The 12,800-nt window shown below is 38.3% G+C and overlaps 1 protein-coding gene across 18 annotated transcripts in view; it reads left to right on the top strand.

Moving 5' to 3' along the window:
- RASAL2 (RAS protein activator like 2) overlaps nt 1-12,800 on the top strand; it is a 366,259-nt gene that overhangs the window by 345,962 nt on the left and 7,497 nt on the right. For 9 of the 18 annotated variants that reach the window (XM_070591621.1, XM_070591615.1, XM_070591616.1 and 6 more), the window contains 4 exons: nt 5,770-5,904; nt 7,607-7,809; nt 9,085-9,172; nt 12,180-12,210. In XM_070591621.1, coding sequence (XP_070447722.1) covers nt 5,770-5,904; nt 7,607-7,809; nt 9,085-9,172; nt 12,180-12,210 — 457 coding nt within the window. The remainder of the gene's footprint in view (nt 1-5,769; nt 5,905-7,606; nt 7,810-9,084; nt 9,173-12,179; nt 12,211-12,800) is intronic. The other 9 variants (XM_070591624.1, XM_070591622.1, XM_070591623.1 and 6 more) reach the window with 1 other exon arrangement.

The raw sequence follows: 12,800 nt of genomic DNA on the forward strand, positions 1-12,800 counted from the left end.
ATAAAATTTTTCTTGTCTTAAATCTTTCATTTTTATTTTGTTATATTTCCCAAAATTTTATGAATTCATTGGATTTAATAAGCGTTTTCACTTAAAGAAAAAGAAAAAAGATTAAATATAATATAATCTTTTCCCCTTTTCTTTAAGTGAAAACGCTTATTAAATGCCTTTATACACACACACACACACACACACACACACACACACACACATTTAATTTGTATATTAGGAGGCTATCAGTCATTCGTGCCCTATTGTGAATTAGTTTCCACACACTGCTTTTATCCTAGCTTCTAGTTGAGATCAGCTACTTTCAGAGAATTAAAGTGTTTACTGAGAGGAGAAAAGAAAGATAAGCAATTTTAGAGGTGGAATACTGTGTGGAGGCAAACATCTCTTGGGGGCTTAGTGCAGCATGAGGGCCCTGAGGATCAGATAGGGAGTAGAGAAGAATATGAGATTGGCAGAGAGGGACAGGACAGGGGAAAGGGTCCTTCACCTGCTTTTCGAAGGTTGGCTTAGGCCCACCCAGCCCTGGACAGAGAAGAGGAATGCTTCACCCATTCCTCCTGTATGGTGTAGTCATCAATTCCCGGGGCTCATGACTCAGACTAACTGTTTATAAATATTACAAATTAAATAACCTTTTGTGTGATCCTCTGGAACCAATTGTCATTTGTAGTATTTGTGCTGTAGGAAAATATAACACCTATCACATAAGCACTCAGTACCTGTTTCTGTGGGTGAATAGAAGGCTGGCTGGCTGAGGGAGACAGGAAATGCGTACAGTCTGCAAACAACCACTTTACAGATTTTTTGTGCCACAGCCATTAATGAGTTGAGGAATGTCTGTATTACATTGGCATCAAGTAGGGCACAGCCACAGTGAGGTGTCCTAGAACAGCTTTAAATATTAGTCTTTGTTTATGCCTTTGCTGGTACTGCCACTGTCAATATCCGTTAAAGTATAAATCACTATAATTTGATTGCTCAAGTTTCTGGTTTTTCTATACTGGCTTTTTCTTCACAGATGGTTTATTCTTTTGAACTTATGTTATTTTTTTTTTATTCCTTATCTTTCCATTTCTTGCTTGCTTTTCTCATCTCACCCCCTGAAGCCTCTGAAGTTCTGTATAATCAGCACATTTTTTTTGGCAAATTCTTTTACATATTTTAATTGCAAATTGTGTTGGGGAATTCTTCTCTCCCAAAAACTAGAGGATTTCTTCATGAGAATTGTTCTGTAGGCGTCTATAATTATCAGTGGCTTTGTCCCGTGCAAATTCCATTTGTATCTTAGCACAAAAGAGCAGCCATTGTTGGCAGTGTAACTACCTTCAGTCTTTGTCTACTGAGTAGAAAGGAAATAAAATCCTAGTGAAACAATGTACAGAGAAGGAATTTTTTTAGGAAACTATCTTTTAATTTTTGATCTTTTTCATCCTCTATTTACATTTCTTTTTTCTCACTTTCCTCTCCATTTTGTTTTTCGTGTATCATGTACTCTGCATGTAAATAGACTTTATTTACAGTATATGAGTTCAGATGTAGCATATCACCTAACCTTAGAAATTCAGATTTGAAGAGGCCTTTAAAATAGGGATTTGACAAGCCTATCGGAATATGCTACAGTTTTCACGTTTGCATTTGTTGAATCCTGTCCTAACCAACCTGTTCAAGAACTGTGAGTTTACTTATTAATTTAGTCAGTCCTTTCTTTGGTGTTGATAACAGAAGTGTTATTCATTTATGGGAACGTGACTATTTCAGGCTGTGGAGAAGCTGAAACCAACAAGTCTCATATCTAGTAAACACTAGCAAGGAACAGGGAACTGGCCTGTTCTCAAATTGTCCTCGGCATAGCCAAGCTATGACAAATTGTAGGATCAGTGAAACTGCTGTCTCAGTAGCTTTTGCCTTAAGGCATTATTATTTTTCCCAGAGAAACCCTATATAGCTTTAAGTCAAAAGGGAGATTCCTAATAGGAATGCCTGTTCCTTTTCTTTTTATCTTTTTCATCCTTCATGTTCTTTAATGATCCACTGTTGAAAGTCACTGGATATAAATGCTCTTCCTAAGGCTATTATAGCTAAGCAAAATGGAATCTGAACCACCTGCAAACCTCTTTTCTCAATTTCTTTGACTATAAACTAGAGATAATAAATGTTGCTGTCTATCCAGCTTATAAGGGATATGGAACAAAAATTGAGGAAAAGTCTTTGATATCTTCCAATTAGAGGAAAAACAGAGTATCCTTCTCTTAGTAATAAACTATACTTTTATATAAACTATACATTTTTAGAAATGAATTCTAAAGAGAATCCAGAGTATTAATAAAGGAATGATATTTTATTGAGCATCTATTGTGCATTACGTAGTCACTTCTGTTCAAAAAAACTGTATGATCTGGTGCCATGCCTCAAGGATTGACAGTCTAACTGGGAAGTAAGACCAGCACACATAAGGCCAATGGAAAAAATGTAAAAGACAGTATATATTTTTTCATATGAAGAACATAATTATTAAAACAAAAAATAATTTCAAAACAAAAATCACCTCTATTTTCTTCCAGTCTAACACAGTAACTATTTTTGATTTGCTTAATATTACTTTTCCATCTCTTTATAATTATGTAAATGTTTTATCATGTACATAAGGAATAGTTAATATTGGTCTGATTTATTTTTTCCAACAATTGTTGACCACCTACCTTATGCTATACAAAGTGCTAGGATATAGTAGGAAGTGGTTGAAAATTAGATTCAACCAATAAAATAGGAATAGACCTGAATGCCCAATTCCCATTGTACAATCTCTCAGAATTCACTGGACATTGTTAGTCCTAAAGGTATGGTAGTTACCACCATCACCAGTGGAATAAGCAAACTCTTGTTTCTCCAGCCTCTCAGTTAACAGTTAAAGCTGAGATTCCCCTGAGGAGTTGTTGTTAATATACTTTTAGGGGCTGCAATCTCTCCTTAGTGTGTTCTTCGGAATACCATGAGTTTGCAGTGCGTTTATAGGCACCTGATAGATAGTTACCCAGAGCAAATCAAGGGAAGGAAAGTTCATTCAAGCAACATCTTGTTAACTATATAAAGCAGAAAGCTATTCAATTAGCTGCCTTGAAGTAATAAATTCCAAACAGTAAAGTTGTTATTAGTTTTAGTAGCTCCTTTATCTCAAACCACTATTGAATAGAAAATCCTGGTTTCACAGAAAAGCACTTTCCTGTGCCCTGTGTGCTAGAGTGATAAGATTATAAAATTAAAAAGGCATTTGTCTCCTTTAAATATTGGCTTTCTATTAATTTTTTAAGACTCAGAACCACATTGTTTTGCTTTCAGGTGTACATATCTCAAGCAAAAACCTAAACCCCTTGTTAAACTATTTTTCTCTACCAGTACTAAAGCAAGTTATTGTGCTCTGCTTTTAAAATCCAATAGGGAAAGAATGAGAGAGAGTGAGAGTGTGTGTGTGTGTGTGTGTGTGTGTGTGTGTGTAGCAGTTTACAAAGTGCTTTTACATGCTATCTCATTTGTTTCTCATAATAACTTTTGATGTGGATAATTATCATCTTCCTTTTTATAGATGATACTATATCCTATAGACCAGCATTCCCAAAGTGTGATACTCAAAATTATTTAGGTATTCAAGGTGTTTAATTAATCATGTAATTATTTTAACACAGAAAAATATATATAACTTAATATAAAAATATGTTTGTAAATATATAATATATATAACGTCAATTCATGATTCTACTGATATTATTGCTTAGCATATGGACTTAACTAACTGAAAAAGGTTGTTTGAAAGAGATAAATAATATGTTAATGATAGTGTGGTAATGATGAAAATAATGAAAGTGATACACAAATGAATGAAGAATAAGAAACACACTTACATACCATAGTGGAGATGGAGGTAGACTTAAGAACTGAGGGTACTGATATTGAAGACGTGTTTACATGTTTCTTGACACAGAGAGAAAATGGCTTTAAAGAAGGAATTTCTAGAAGTCATTCATAATTGTTTGTGTGTGCCTCAGGCATGAAGCCATTTTTTATTGATACATATCTATAATCTGTTTGTAAATCAACCAAATAAGGTGGTTCTGCAAAACTTTAAGAAATACTCTCATGTTACTTTTGTATGTGTGGTTTTTAAAGTCTCTCCCAACCCATCTTTGATAACCTTTTGGTCTCTGCAACCAGTTTTTTCATCTAGTCTTTCTAAGTCTCAAAATCATCACAATACCCCTTCTTTTAAAATGTCTGTCTATTTAGGGTTTAACTGGGTTCTATTCCAGAATGATACAGAGAATTCTTAAGGTATACAGAGAAAATTCCCTTCAATTATGAGATTATGGGGTTTTGGTCCTCAAAATAGAAATTCATTTTAATTATAGAAAGGCTAACTCACATACAATGTTTTGCACTTGCTTGCTCATGCTCTCTCTCTCACTCTCTCTCTCTCAGGCAGGCCAGAGAAGAATTTGTTGTATATTTCCAGCATTGTTTGTGGAGAAAACACTAATGTTCCATAGCCTAATATAAGTTGTAATATCCAGCGCCAGTTTTCTAAACATAAGTATAGTAATAGCATGTAAGCTCTCTAGTACTCTGTAGTTTCCAAAGAACTTTCGCATACATTATCTTACTCAGTCCTTGCAACTCCCTATGAGATGGTCAGGATAGGTGGTGATGGTGGTGGTATCAATAGATTAGAAAGAGTATTTAAGAGATTAAGTGAGAATTTAAGTGGCAGAGGGCCAGCCCGGTGGTGCAGTGGTTAAGTTCACACTTTCTGCTTCCACAGCTCAGGGTTTGCCGGTTCAGATCCCAGGTGCAGACCTACGCACCACTTGTCAAGCCATGCTGTGGCAGGCATCCCACATAAAATAGAGGAAGATGTGCATGGATGTTAGCTCAGGGCCAGTCTTCCTCAGCAAAAGAAAAAAAAAAAAGGATTGGCAGCACATGTTAGCTCAGGGCTAATCTTCCTCAAAAAAAAAAAAAAAACAATAAATGGCAGAGTTGCTACTCAAGGCCAGAATTCTTATCACTCTGTATATCTATATTGGAAAAGGGCAATTTATCTAGCTATCCTAAATCAGTAGAAATATCCCTTAGACTAATTCAATATCCATTGTTTTGATTCTGCATTCCTCAAGAAACTTTCCAGTCTAAAATACGGACTTCTGAGTGGTCTTAACCCATCATGAAGTCAGTGCTCTGTAAAAATGACCAGTCTCACTTGTTTTTCCTCTTTTCTCTAAACGGTTAATGTAAAAATTAAGAATTTGGCATTCTAATATATAAAGGGACACCCTGTGAGTTTGTTTAGCATTCATCAGTTCCTTGGTTCCTGAACATCTCTAGATTAAACAGATGTTTCCTCACCTGAGCAATCAGCCGTCATGTTGTGCTTTCTTTCTCCCATTCTATCATCACCAGAATTTCATTAGGTAATTTGGACCACTAGACTAATTAACAATTTTAAGGCCTTGGTTTTCTTTGGTGGGAGAAAAGGCCGGTTCTTGAATGTGATACATAGGCATTTCTGTTCAGAATAGTTTATTCTTACATAAGTGGATATTCTCTTTTCTCACTCCCAGCCCCAGCATTAATAAAATATTACTTAGAAATGAGAGCATTTATTAGAAAACAGGAATCACAATTATGTCTTCCAAGAATAGCTCTCTTTGTGAAACATAACTGTGTATGAGCTGTTTTGGGAAATTCTAATAAATATTTCTGATGCAGGTTCAGTCACCTGTGGACTCTGCCACAATGTCCCCAGTGGAGAGGACAGCAGCCTGGGTGCTGAACAATGGGCAATATGAAGAAGATGTGGAAGAAACTGAGCAGAATCAAGATGAAGCCAAGCATGCTGAGAAGGTAGAACCTCGTCTGTCTTTACTGACTTACAGCCGACCCCACAGTGATAGGCCACCACAAGGTTTTTTCTGGCCAAGAACATGATCTCTCCCCTCCCCAACTTCAGCTCCACCTCTTATGTTAACCATCCTATGCATGTCTGTGTATAATAATTCAATAGTGTCCTTAAATGAAAATATGCAGAAAATGTCCATCAAGCTGGGAGGTGGTGGGGCCGGGGGGAGGGGGTAGCTCTAATTTTTATTTGTTTTATGTAGGTTGCCTTAATTTGGAAAATACTCTGCTATTCATTTCTAGCCATTTTAGGTGAATATTTGGTGTTTCTAGAAACAGTTATTAGTCTTGAACCAAGGCCAAAATTACCCTTGGACTAGACTTCCTTTCTGTATCTTGGTAATGATTTTGTCTTTCTTTTGTTTTTGTCTTTTCTGAATAAAGAACTTCTAGCTTTATATATGATATTTAAAAGGAAATTATCTATTGTTTTGGCTTTATTTTTATTTTATTTTTTAAGAAAAGTTGACATGGAAAAAAAGGATTATCAAACAAGAACCTTGGCATCATGTATGACATTATCTCATTTAGTTAACAACCAGGCATCTAGCTTCTGCTTACTTACCACCATGATCCTAAACTATGCTTATTGATACAGTCTGCCTCTTCAAATGTCATAAAACTTGTCATCTTTGACCTTCTGGATTAACAGGCACAGTTTAGTACTATGGTGCTGGACCATGATGAAGCTAGTTGTCTGTGAATTAAATGGGATAATTGTGAAAATAGTTGTGTTTTACAAAGTACCATACAGATTTATCATTAATGAGTAATGAATTTAAGTGGAACATCTACAAGAAAGCTTATGCTTCTCACCTCACCTAGAAACTTGACATTCCAGTATACCTAAACCCCAACCACAGCAACTTCAGTACAAGAAAGGACCATGTTGCCAACTGAATTACGTAAAGCTTTTGTGAGAAAACAGGCATATGTGTTCCAGCAAGCAGCATCAAATTGGGCAGATGAACCACGTGATGAAAATGGGCCAAGAGGTAGTGTTAATGAGCCCTGGGGAACATGTAGGCCTTTTGCTTAGTGCTTGTGATCTGAATATTTTACGCTTTCATAGTTGAAGAGAAAGTGGCAATAGCCTACTCTGCCATAAAATTCTATTTATTGATTTCATAGCTTCACATAATAGAAATGTTGCTTGTTCTCTAAAGGGCTGATTCTAGTAGAGTGAAGGAATAGCACCCTGATAGACCAAGGTATGTCAGAGATCCTACAATACAGGTGATGATACAGAAATCTTTTCTCTTGCAAACAACTGGTTTATATTAAGTGATTTGTCAGGTCTCTAAATGCTTCATCTTTTTTTGTCTGCTCCCATTTGATACCATCACAGATGGAATGTGGCTTGCAGCAACTGGTAGTTTAATATGAAGAGAGATACATAAATATATAGATTTGGAATGCCAAGTTAAGATTAAAAATGTAATTGTAGCAGGAGAGCAGAGCTCCGTTACCATTTATTTATGCCTGGTAATAGTTTTAAGGAACATTAGCCTCACATGGAATGGCAGCTCAAATAGCATCCAGCTACAATGCCTAGGGTTTCTTTCATAAAAAGTAAATCACTAATTTCTAAAACGAGCATAACTCCAGTTTTTCTCTCATTGTCTTTGGTGCCTCTTCTCTGCTCTAGTATGAACAGGAAATTACTAAACTGAAGGAGCGCCTGAGAGTGTCCAGCCGTCGGCTGGAGGAGTATGAACGCCGGTTGCTGGTGCAGGAACAGCAGATGCAGAAGCTGCTGCTGGAATACAAGGCCCGGCTGGAGGACAGCGAGGAGCGCCTACGCAGGCAGCAGGAAGAGAAAGACAGCCAGATGAAGAGCATCATCAGCAGGTTAGAGGATCACCTGGTGGTGGTGGATGTGGGCTAGTTGAGGATTCAAAGAGGTGGGAAGATAATCCAAAGAATCCTAAAGCAATGGTGACAAAAGCTATTTTCAACTCTGCGTATACTTTGTGGCACTTAGTACAAGTGTGATGACTGACTGTATCTTTTAAAATTTTCTAAATGTGAGACCTTAGTGCACTTCCTCTGAAGATAGAGGTAGTCTGTTTTTCTTTAATCATAACAATTAGAAAAAAAATAAAAACTTAGTGGCTCCCTTGAGAGGTCTTAGAGGAGAACTGGATTTTAAAAAGCTAAGTGTTCAATGTCTGATACTAACTTAGATTTTCACGAGTCCAGAGACATGGAAGGGAGTTTCTTTGGATATCTTTAGGGCCAGAGCACCAAGAGAGTGCCAAGGATGTCAAGGGAGACTAAGGGAGGGGTCAGTTTTACCAAACACTTACATGGCACTTAGTATGGGCCAGGCACTTTTCTAAGCACATTACAAGTAATAATTTGTTAAATCTGTTAATAATAATTTGTTTAATGTCAACCTCTAAGGTAGGCATTATTATTATTATTCTCATTTTACAAATAAAGAAACAGGCAACAAATTCATTAAGTCACTTGCCCAAGGTCACTTAGTGGTACAACCAGGATTTGAAGCCAGAGCTCCAGAGTCCATGCTCATAACCACTGTGCTTCAATATTGTCAAATGCTGTGGACAGGTCAAGTAAACTGAAGACAGAAAAGGGTTGTTGTTTTAGCGGTACAGAGGTAATTAGCAGTCTTACTGAGAGCAGGTTCATGGAGTTAAACTTCAGGAGGTTAAGATGTGAATGGTGGATGAGAAAGAAAGTAGACCTGCTAAGTATAGGGTACTCTTTGAGGAAACTTCGCTGTACAGGGGAAGAGAAAGGACCCCTGTTACAAGGTAACTTGAAATTAAGAGAGGCTTATTTGTTTTTTGTTGGTTGGTTTGATATTTTAAGATGAAGTAAATTGTGCTGAGGGAGGGATCTGATAGAGGAGAGGGAAGAAGTGATTATGGGACCACTGTTCCAGAGGATATGAAAATGCACGGGATCCAGTTGCAGGTGGAAAAATCAACCTTGGATGTCTTCTACCAAGGTAGAAGAGAGGAAAGAAAGCACAGTTGCAGATCTTTTATTAGGAAGGAGGGAAAATATTGAACTGTGATGAGTTTTGGGTTGCTTGTCCTCTACATTAGCTAGCCCTCTCTTTGAAGATGTTGATATCTCCTTCCTACCGCATTCTAGGCTAATGGCTGTGGAAGAAGAATTGAAAAAGGATCATGCTGAGATGCAAGCAGTTATTGATGCAAAGCAAAAAATAATTGATGCACAGGTAAGCAGGCTCTGAATCTAGTAGAAGGCACTTGTTTATAGTAACTTTTATTTCCTGACTTACCATCCCTTGAAAATAAATGCCAAGACATGTATTGGAAAAGGGGTCATTAGACAGTTCTCAGTATTACCTTTTCAAGATGAAGAGTTTCTACATGACCTCTCTTACTTTTCTTTTACTGGTGACAAGTCTATTAACCCAGCAAAGTATTAGCGTGCTTAGTGCAGTTGCTTGATAAATCTCAGCCTGGTGCATGATGGGGTTTACTTCTTTCCTTATGGAAAGGAAGGCTTTCTCTAAGAGGGTAACTGTGACAAGTACACTGCATGTGTCTGGCTTGTGACCTCCACTGACCATTGCTTGGCTGTGATGTTCACGGTCTTGTCAGTCACGTCCACTGTGCCATCAACCTCTAGCCCCAAACAGTAGTGGAACTGCAGGGGAAAGATAGGGTTGTAGAAGATACCTTCCCTTGTTATTCTTCTGGTTCAGGGTTTGGCATTGGTGCTTGGGATTTGCTTGGCTGCCCTTCTTTATTGGCGCTGTGCTTAAAGAGCCTCTTTTGGTTGATGAAATCAGAACCTGGGCCTCTGCTCACTGTAGCTTATACCTCTGACACTGATGGCACGATGACTGCCAAGAGCACCTCACAGGGACACATCAACAATCAGAGCAAAATCCAAGAGGCAGGAAACATTTCTAATTCCTTTTCTTTTTACCAATGCAAAATATAGTTGTATTTCTTAGAGTGAAACAAGTAACAAAAGGCAGGTGCATTTTTTATAGTGGCTGGTCTAGCCACTGAATGTGTCACCCCCCAAAACAACCCAGCCAGGTTTGCATTTCTCACCCTTAATCATATCACATCCCTAAGCTATGAAATAAAAATGAGAGCAAGAACTTTCTATCCTGCTCTCTTCTCTGCACATCAGCCAGTGGTCAGTCTATGTTAGAGCCCCCAGTATTCTTAAACATGCACTTAACACCTCCAGTCTAGTTTCCTGACAGGGTTAATGTGAGGTGGGGTTTATTTTTCGAAGGAGTTAGGAGTGAGGCTAAAAGCATAGCCATGGGAAGAGTGCTCCATGGGCCTCATACTCCTTCAGACACACTAAACTTGGAAGATGAGTGTGAGTTTTGATGCTCTCTCTTCAGCATAGCTCCCCGGAATATTTTAGACTCTTGAGCTCTGTAGTTTCTGCATCTTTTGACCTCCTAAGAATCGGGAGAAAGATCTGCTGTAATTATCTTACTTGGTCCTTTTTTTAAAGGCTTTCTAGGTGTTCCCAAAGTGGGTGAGGGAAGGGTAGCAGAGACAAGACCATCTCATTACACCTACTATAAAAATTCCTCCCAGAGGTTTAAGAGAAACAGCCTGGATAAAGAAGTCAATTTAGTCAGGAAAACTCGTGTTGATAAGTTTTCACTTTTTAATATGATGATATAAAGCAGGGAGAGTTCTATTAATAAGCACACCAGGAGAGATTTTAGTTTTAATAAGATAGACAGTTTTAGTAATTTCAGCTGGTCTAAAACTGTGTCAGTCTTAAGCAGAGGGAGCTTGGCTGTGTCACAGTCATGGCTCTACGCATACAGTATTTCCCTTTCCTCGGTTGCATGTCAAGACGCCTCATCGTTAGCTTTGAAGAATTCTACCTCACCCCCGCCCCCTATTTTGACATCTAAGGCAAGATGACTGGGTATGAAGCGAGAGTCATAGGCATAGAAGATAAAAGCAAGAGAAGGAATCAGATTTATCATAGCTCAAAAGCTCTGGAAAGTGAGGACCTTCTCTCAGTTAACCAGGAGGGTGTCACTGTTCAGGAATGGGAGAAATGTTATCCTCAAAGCATCAGTCAGTGTCAGACTTGTGGTCTAGCTAAAGTAGATAATATTTTGGATCCATGTCTTAAGGCAGTGGTTATCAAATGGTTTGATTCCCTGGACTATTTTGGTGGAACCAGAGGCACCTTCCATAGATCAATTTCCAGCTGCTCCTACTGACTGCTTAACAATAAGGACCACTCTCAACTAATAGATAAAATCAGACCAGGTTGGCTAAATGTAATAAATTACCTGTTCAAACATAGGCATTACTGTGTAATAAATTATTCCACCAGAGGCTCACTATGGATCCCTAAGACTACTTGGAGAATCCACTAGACCACATTTTGAAAAACCACTGCAACATGCACAGCACAAATCATAAACATTAAATACAGTTTTTTAAAAAGTTATCTCCTTAAAAGGAAGGTTTCCCAATTCCAGCTGTTGTCTTACTGATACATTAAAATCTTACTATAGCAAAAGACTGGACATCCTTTGGCATTCTTTGTAAAGAATGACTTTTTATATCATATCCTTTCCTTGTAAGGATAGATCTTACATCTTAAGTGTTTGATGGAGCAGTGCAGTCTTTCTGGCATCATTTAATAGAATGAAGAAGTGTTTAGGGGTGAAAGCTTCCCAGCAAGGTAACCCACACTTTTATGTCCCTGACATCTGCCTTGGTGCCACTGGGGGTAAAAAATATTCCTGAAATGAATACAGTTGGCATTCCTTATATTAGAATTGAGCCCACATTTCCCAAAAACACTAAAGGCCAGGTACCCAGTGAACTGGTTTTCATCTCTTTCAGCAAACCTGTGCTCCTGCAGGATAGGCTTCTCCCTGAATTCAGCTTCTCCGTCTCTACTCTAGAGTTAGTTCATGCTCCAAGGCCCAGCCTGAGTCAGCCGTTTGCTAACTGAAACTGTGAGAGGATGGGCACTCCACTGGTGAGGGCAGAATCACCTGTCCTGGACCTTGTAACACGGCCATGGGGATCCTGGTGATTGTACTAAGGGATCACTTCTTAAACATCCGCCCAGGGACTGTGCCACCTTTCACCCCTCAGGATCTCTCCATGTGACTCAGATGGAGAACAGAGAAGGGCTTCCTCCCATGAGAAGCAAAGCAGCTGCCTAGTTACTGTTGCAAGTGATATCTCCGCTGTGTTAAATTACAGGTCATAAATGGAGATGAGATTATTCAAACAGGCAAGTAACCCCCGTCCGTTCTCTAGCTGAGCAGTTCCCAGCCCTGGCCCAGTGCACTGGCCTCCTACGCATTCCAGCTCCTGTGCTCCGCACACCTGAAATCCTTCCTGTCAGGCATGAGTGATTAGATTGCTTTGCCTTTCACTGCAGGCAGAATCGAAATGTCAGAGCATCTTTTGCTAACTGAACTTGACTTTCAAAAGTCCCTATTTGTTTTTTGGGAGTTTTTAACTTTTGTTCTATTTTAAGAGGTTGACATTGGGGGGAATTACAAAAGGGAGTTCCTCCTCGTGGAAACTTTCAGCTCTCTAGTAGGGGAGTTGCTTGGCTTCACTTGTTACTTTTGTAGGAAATAAATAATTACAATCATTCTTAGCCTTCTTTTTGACCCTGTAAGAATCAAATAATTTTTCATGAATGCCTAGTTTTTTTGGATAAACCCTGAAGAATCCTGCATTCCTTAGTACTGGGACCTTATAATTTATCCTAATACTGAAACATTTTTTCTTTTTTAATCATTTTAAGATATTGCCAGTTTTTCTGTTTGGAGATTATTCCTAACTATAGGAGGGAAACATCGTGTTTGTCTC

The sequence above is a fragment of the Equus przewalskii genome, chromosome 23 (assembly GCF_037783145.1).
Source record: "Equus przewalskii isolate Varuska chromosome 23, EquPr2, whole genome shotgun sequence".
In the NCBI taxonomy this organism is placed as follows: domain Eukaryota; kingdom Metazoa; phylum Chordata; class Mammalia; order Perissodactyla; family Equidae; genus Equus; species Equus przewalskii.